General features: G+C 35.9%; 2 protein-coding genes across 2 annotated transcripts; one reads left to right on the top strand and one right to left on the bottom strand.

The window, feature by feature from the left end:
* The first annotated feature begins 65 nt into the window (after positions 1 to 65).
* LOC113685494 (large ribosomal subunit protein uL24) lies at positions 66 to 1,732 on the top strand. Its single transcript, XM_027203001.2, has 2 exons — positions 66 to 536; positions 1,654 to 1,732. Exon 1 carries the CDS (start codon positions 102 to 104, stop codon positions 534 to 536), a length of 435 nt encoding a protein of 144 aa, XP_027058802.1. The 5' UTR covers positions 66 to 101; the 3' UTR covers positions 1,654 to 1,732.
* Positions 1,733 to 1,952: 220 nt separating this feature from the next.
* On the bottom strand, positions 1,953 to 7,881 carry LOC113685442 (protein BCCIP homolog). The gene is made up of 8 exons (XM_089196285.1): positions 7,657 to 7,881; positions 7,055 to 7,129; positions 6,194 to 6,274; positions 5,726 to 5,848; positions 4,655 to 4,839; positions 4,020 to 4,047; positions 3,338 to 3,490; positions 1,953 to 2,745 (listed from the first exon to the last, which is right to left on the bottom strand). Exons 1-8 carry the CDS (start codon positions 7,840 to 7,842, stop codon positions 2,572 to 2,574), a joined length of 1,005 nt encoding a protein of 334 aa, XP_089052411.1. The 5' UTR covers positions 7,843 to 7,881; the 3' UTR covers positions 1,953 to 2,571.
* Between the last annotated feature and the right edge of the window lie 8 nt (positions 7,882 to 7,889).

The raw sequence follows: 7,889 nt of genomic DNA, 5'->3' as shown, positions 1-7,889 counted from the left end.
GGCTTTAGGGGTCGTGCAATTAATCAAGTTAGATTTAATACACCCCCCAACTCTAGGTTCTTCCTTTTACTCCGCTTCTAGTGCATGGTTGATCTTCAAAAATGAAGCTGAACAGCAAAGTGACATCCTCGAGAAGAAAAAACCGTAAGGCCCACTTTTCTGCGCCTTCCAGTGTACGAAGAAAACTTATGAGTGCACCTCTGTCCAAGGAGCTTCGCCAAAAATACAATGTCCGCTCAATGCCGATCCGAAAAGACGACGAGGTTCAGGTCACACGTGGCCATTTTAAGAGCCAACAAGTTGGAAAAGTGATCCAAGTCTACCGCAAGAAATGGATCATTCACATTGAAAGAATCCAAAGAGAAAAAGCTAACGGAGCCACTGTCAGCGTGGGCATTCACCCAAGCAAAGTGGAGATTATCAAGTTGAAGCTTGACAAAGATCGCAAGAAGATCTTGGAGAGAAAGAACAGATCAAAGTTGGCCGAGAAAGGAAAGCACACAGAGGAAGAGGTGCAAGCCATGTCAACAGAATAAGTAAGTAAAATTTTTGGGATCAATTTTATTCTGACAAGGTCACCAGTAGAGACAAATATGGTAAGGTAATTACAAGAAAGTTCATTAGAAGTTCACTACCTTACATGTTTGGGTTTTACAGACGATTCGCATTGGGTCAGTCTAGTTCGCAGATTTTTTCTTTCGAGGACGGCATAATATCCGATTTGTCTCCTTTCATGTTAATATTGAGTTATGTATTCTTCAGACGAAACCCAACACCCAAGGACTTTTTTCTCACTTTGACATGCATATAACAAATGTCGGTAATATTGCAACTATGGTAATTAGAATTGCCATGTACATTGAGCAGGGTTTATTTTAGAAATTGGCCAACGAGGACTCAGTGGGTCCTCTTCTTCAATTTTAGGGAGCATTATTTCAAGAAGGGGTGCCCAGGAGAATAAGTACCCCAAAAGGTGTTACAACACACTTGTCTAGTATAGTCTGAAAGAAAATGACAAAGAGATAGACAATAGAGATGCCAACAGACAGTATAGTGGCTCTTGTATTAATCTTGTTGTAAATTGTCTTTTGGAATATGTTTTTTAGATGAACCAAAAGTAGTTTATTCATTCCTTTCACTAAATGGACAGGCATAAACCTTTGTAATACTAGACAGGCAGGGAAATTTGTTAGGGAGGGTAGTTACAGAGTGATGGTTTTTCACTAAGCATAGTGAGACACACTGATATTTTTTTTTTTGGATGTGATGTAAGTTGAAATGAATGTCAGGCTGAAATGGTTTGAAGCTTCTTTGATTTGGATTTCCCTTTGCTCTAGTAAAGAAAAACACAAATCAAACCAGTTTGAATTCATTTTAACTTGAAATAGTTTTGAATTACAGCATACTTGGGTATGTTATCTGATGATTCCAATCTAAAGAATTGGTAAAATGTAAGCTACCATTCTAAATTCCAGGATCAAGTGTTGGGAACTAAACTGTCCCCTCACATTTAAGCTGTCCTGTTCAAACAAATGTGATTAAATATTGTCATTGTAAATGTAACAGAGGCTAAAAACCATATCAATGTTTTATGTTAGATGTGTTTGACTTCTACCCAGTTGATTGTTTTTCTCTTATTCTTCCCTTTTTTAGATGGATTGCTGAAGAAATGCTACCAATCAGTTCATTTTACATCTCAAACGAAACTCAATAAAAATCTTTTGAGACTAAAGGAAGTGTGTTGTTTTTAGAATTTCTGGGTTTCTTTGTTTTTCTCTTTTAAGTACAATTCACCATTTTTGGTATATCAGTACATCTCACAGAAAACGAGGTACATGTGGGATGGATTAGGGGTGTACACATACTGGTCATAAAACTTGAAATCTATCATGGTCACCAGGATACTATTTGCATATCTCTTGTATAGTAATAGTAATAGAGAACCATTCATATACTTGTTTCTCAAACTTTATTAATTCACCATATGGAAATTAGAGATTGATAGATCTTTCAAACTTGTTTAATAGCTGGATTAACATGCTTAGACTGTACATGAGTAAAATCAATGATAAAATTCCTTTTTTTCAATTTGTGGATGGTACTGTATAATGACAGTGTTGATTAATAGATGTGTTAAAAGGAATTACCTTAGGGTACCAGAGCAGGGGTTGTAATGGCATTTTACCAGTGTCTGCCAATGGTGGAGTAGGCAGATGCCATACATGTTCAATTATTCAAGTAGTAGCAAGAGGCCTTGTAGACAACAGTAGATTGCAAGGAACTGGCTTAGCTTGGAACCCCTGCCAGAGGAGTTTTTCATAGCAGGAACCATAATGAAAGCTAATAGGCAAAGTTGTTCATGGAAGTTGCTACTGTCATGATTAATCTTGGTTTCTTGCAAAGAGACATAAACAACTTCAAGACTCAAGGCACAGATGAACAAATGATAAATATACGCATCCATCCCTCACTTTCACAGTTTGCTGATGTTTAAGCTAAAAACCTGCACAATTTTCTGTGGAATGTACAGTTACATATGGTACTTGTGTAGAGACGTTCAAATAGAGGTCACTACTGTGTTAGCATATTGTGTATTCCCTCGAGTGCTTTATCAAACTTATCAGCAGGAAGCACTAGCACAGTTCGGTAAGGTTTTAATTCACAATCACTTGAAGCCCATCTTCCAGCTACAAGAGTTTCATCAACATCTGCACTGGCTGCATAACTGAAGGACAATTTACTTTCCTGCAAGGAAAACCAAATTCACAAGGGAAACTGTTGTCAAACATGCTGCACCAAGAAAAACTACAGATTGATGCACATTATATGATAGACTATATGCCCTCTACAACAAAGCATCTTGCTCCTGACTGACCAATGACTAAGTTTATAACTGGGCTGAGGAATGAAACACAATTTCCACAGGGTAAATAATGATCAATTTAAAGAGCAGAAACGGGCAATTTGGAATTGTGGAAAAATGTCTCGGGTGATATGCAATGAGAAACAAACAAGGTAGCATTTGAAATCAACTTTTTGAAATTGAGAGTGGGATAAAAAAAAAATTGCAAACTGACTTGTGCATTCTGTGATTCATGGTTGCTGTTCATGTTAAGAAAGGGGTTTTAATTTCTTTCAGCTACAGCTTCCATGATGTGAAAATTTCCAAAACATTCTTACACATAAAATCCCAATTACACCGGCATTCATGTAACCTCCAATAAATGCATGGGAATTTATTTTCAATATGCTCCTAGAGAGAGGGGAATACTGGAGTGTTAAAAATACTATGCTATCAATCTAATCTGTGGGAATAAATTGAAGATTCCATTTTTACCCTTTGGAACACTTCATCCTCCACATTAATAAAACTCTGTGAACTCCCTGACTCTTGCATCTTGACCTTCTTAGACTTTTTATGCATTTTGGTCTCAGTGTCTTTGTAAGTCTTGCAAATCATTACAAAGTAGGAAATTGGAGCATCGTCACCCTACCAAGAGTAATTTCTCAAATAAAAGTTCAAATTGACACACATCATTTTTGTCAAAATTGTACAAGCAGAAGAATATTGTAACATAACAGAAGCATTATCCCTCTGTCTAAGGAAAAAATGCAGCAAAAATTTGCCAGAGAATTCTTCGTAGTGGCCTGAGAATTCTCCAATATGCTGCACTCTAACATCTGTATACATGCATATTCTCCATACTGTTCTCTATACACCTCCTAGGATATGCCAGATATGGCACTTTATTTTTGATAAGCTTCAAAGCATCTGGGTTACTGGATTGCACAGTGTTTAAAGAGAATACATTCTCTATCAAAATTAAAATCAGTGGGTGAATAGGGATAAAATTGTTGAGGTTTATAAAAATCAAGCTTAGATTTCCTTCCATAATTAAAAAATGCCTGTAGCAGTCCAAGCAGAGCACTAGAGGGTACTTGTCTTTGCAGATAGGTGTAATCACTGGCAAAAGGTAACTTTCAAATGTATCAGACCCAGTTGGTAATAAATGGCATACCTTTTTATGGACCTTTTTCAGTTCAGATCTAACAAATGAAAAACTTTAAATTTAGAATGATAAGAAAAAGAAAGACTAAAAGTCATTTCAATAAAAAAACAGAAGCAACACAACTCCACCCCCATCCCCACCCCCACTTTACCCCCCCACATCAATAATTTATGACATTGTGTGAAAACCAAATTCACTGATTGTTTTGTTGTACATTTTTTTAAACAATCTGCAAATAAAGACACTTTTCTCTGAGTTTGCAAAGTTTTGTGGACACCACACTGACGAGGGGCTTGGAAACTGGGCAGACTTCGACCCGTTCATGATAACTACATTATCCACTGAAGGTATTGAGTTATCATGTAAACTTCACACCATATTGTATATTGACTATATGCTCTTGACCAATTATAGTTTTCATAGTAATTCCTATGAAAAATAATTTCTCACATTTGCAATAAAACCCTCTCACTAAACACTTTAACCTCAACTAATGTACAATAACCATAATCTTAAAATAACAATCTATGACCTGACACTGTTTGAGTTTGATAAAAAAAAAATCATTTATTTTGAGAAACTTCCCTTGAACGTATACACCATGTACAACTTAAAACAAAGACACAATTTCAAATTACTCATACCTTAATGTTTTGTAAACAGGCACTGCTATCTGAGGTGGAATATTGATGAAACGTTCACTGATGAGAAATCCTACAGAATGTTGTCCTTCCATCACCTCTGTAAATTCTGTTTTATCTTCTTTTGAAGCCAGCTCCTGGCATTTATCAGTCAGTAGTTTTTTAAGTTGCTTGACCACATCACTTTCCTGAGTAAAACAAACAGTATAATTGACAAATGGATAAAGAGGTAAGTTTCTAAAGAAACTGCGATGCTGTGTCACTGGGAGAGTATAGCAGGTAATTTAGTGTTAACAACTGAGTCGAAAATGTAAATTGGCCACCGTAAAGAGTTAAAAGGCTGACATTTCCAGCATTAGCCCTTCATCAGAGCAATAGATTAATTGACAGTCTGGGAAGTTGTCAAATTAAAAAAATTGATTCCATGTTTTCATGTATCTGATCAGCAATAGATCACAAATGATGTCAACATGTGTTATGACCAAAAAAGTGGCAAAAAAGGCTCAACTGAGTTTGTCACTGATTCTCTTAAATCACATTTTGATATCTTTTATAATCTATTCCTGAACAGACCCACAACAACAAGGAATCTATTTGTATTGTTTAAAAAAAGAGCAAAATATTGGTACTGGTAATGTCATCTATTCATCTGTCTACTGATAGCTCATGGGTGAGAATCAGTCACAAAGCATCAAAACCATTCAGGTTTAAATAAATTAACCCTTTCATTTCCAAAATCTAGACTTCAATTATCCCCTTTTGCCTGCCATACATTTCTTATTTAGGCCCTGAGACTGTCAAGTGAAATTTTTAAAAAAAGTTATTCACTACTTGATATTTTTCTGAAATGATTCCTGCATGTTGAAGAATATGGTCAACTAATGGGTAATGCTACAACAGGGTGAAAATCAAATTACAGGCAGTTGTGGATTTTACTGCCCTAGAATATTTTATAAACTACAACATTTTGAACACAGATCTTTTCATACCTGTAATAGGTGACATTGCACAGTTTTCTTGATCTCAGTGTGAAACAATCAATGAAAAATTTTAAAAAAACTCTCTCTCATTAACCTTATGCTTTTTTAAGTCAATCACAGTTGTCAGTCCAAAAACACCATCTTCTGATTCATCATCATTATCATCATTATCAGTTTTGGCTTCACCATTGTTTTCTTGATCATCATCATTCACAACCTAGGAATCAGAGGGACAGTGAAATGAAAAATGATTCATGCTCCTTCCTTACAACCATGGCATCTTAGTTGAGGATGATTTGAAGTGTTAGAAGCTGACTCAGAGGTTTGTGAGACTAATGTTCAAGGTGCAATAGCATGCAAATTATTTGCACTATCCTAATGAAATTGTTCATTTCCTTAAGCTTAGAAACACTAATTTCAGGAAACAATTCATTTTTATAATTTTGACCATTATAATTTAACAGGAGAATGGGGGCTTATTCTTTTATAACAAGAGGTTTTACAAGATAAGTTTATTTTCACCAGATGGACAACATTATTACTACTTTATTACCTGACCTACCTTAATCAGAGTGGTTACTTCTGGTTGAGAAATGATCAGATCACTGAGTTTTGATAGATCCAAAGTACTTTTTAAGAACAACTGTTGATTATAAAGCCACAAATGAAAGTCAGCCAAAAAAGCGTTAGTTGATACAACTACAGTGGAAATAAGCTTTAACAGATGCTTTTAAGCAAGCAACCTTCAAAAACCAACCAAATTAGCTGAATTAAATGCCAGCCCCTGCCACAAATTTTTTTGGCATCTAGATACAACAGTTAGTCATAATGTTAGTCACTGCCACTAATAACTTACAGTAAATGATTTGTAAATAAAATGCAAAACAAAAACCTTTTTACACTATCTGTGTCTGACTTTTTGCTAAGATAGAAGCACAAATGTCGGACTGACCATATTTACAACAAGGACAGTGTAGATTACTGATTTGGGCTGATTTGAGCTATTTTCCTTCCATTTGCAATAACAGTAATCAAGGGTGGTATTAACTGCATTAAGTTAATTCAGGAATTAAGTTTGACAAAAGCATCAAACTTTTTCATTAAGTTCCACAGAGCAGTTAAGTGTGACAAGCTCTGCCCTGCTTCATGACTCTAGCACAACACTGATTCAGACATTGTACCCCTGTCATGCCAAGAAAAATTTATAAATTAATTAATGCACTTCGGTGGGATTGCATTACCATTGGGGAGGATGCAATAAAGGTGCTTCAGTAAAAGCTGAATTTCACACAACATTAACACAACACCTGAATCAGAGTTGTGTTTCCGCCATGCTATAGTCAAACATTAGGTTCAGCACAGCATAAGCATGATGTCTGAACTGGGCCTTAGTCGCTCAAGCTAAGTTTTCTCATTGACTCACTTGTTGTAACAGGCACCGTATTCCATTGAAATCTTCTTCATTCGGAGGAAATGCTTCAAATTCAACTGGAATCTCCTGAAAACTCAATCGGTACAATATACCATAATGTTTGCTATTCCTAGATCTCCTTTCCAATAATATGAAGAACACCAGTGATTTCGTATTATTACAAAATTTAGAGTTTGATCTGTGCCAGCTTTTATTTACATGTGCAACCCTTACGGAAAACATGATGAACCTATACTTCATTATGCATACACTGCTTTGCTAAAAGAAAACACCGGCAAAAATCTATTTCCTTTGAGACTAAAGCTTTGATTATTCGAATGCACTGTGACTTACATTTGTGTAGCTAGTACTTTAATGTGTAGAAATTCATATTAAACAGACGATTTACTAAGAGGTTTGTTATAGTTCTGCAACGCTTCCTAGTGTTATACCATGGAATGACACAAGTATCACTTGCATTTTCTTGTTATACGCACAAGCCTCGATCAGCAGAGACGCAAGCCTCCATCTCCTCGATAAGCGTGAGTTTGCACGTGCTAAAAAAAAAAAATGGTTAGAAAGACGTCTGCGAAATAGGAATGGTCTGCTCTTACCATATTTTCATCAAAGCTTTCATCTGAGCCATCCGTATTTACCTCTGATGAGGAATCTTCGTCAGAATCTTCATCGCTTTCTTCTTGCCTTCTTTTCTCGCCCTTTTGCAAAGACTTTTCCCCGACGTCGTCCGAATCCGAAGAGGAATCCGCCATCTTGAAGGAGACAACAGATGTGCTTAACATGAAGTAGTCTGTTTAAAAAATAAATAAAATTTAAAAAAAAAAGAGTC

The sequence above is a fragment of the Pocillopora damicornis genome, chromosome 2 (assembly GCF_964200805.1).
Source record: "Pocillopora damicornis chromosome 2, jaPocDami1.2, whole genome shotgun sequence".
In the NCBI taxonomy this organism is placed as follows: domain Eukaryota; kingdom Metazoa; phylum Cnidaria; class Anthozoa; order Scleractinia; family Pocilloporidae; genus Pocillopora; species Pocillopora damicornis.
Note: the sequence above shows the minus strand (reverse complement) of the source record. Positions and strands in the feature narration are given on the sequence as shown.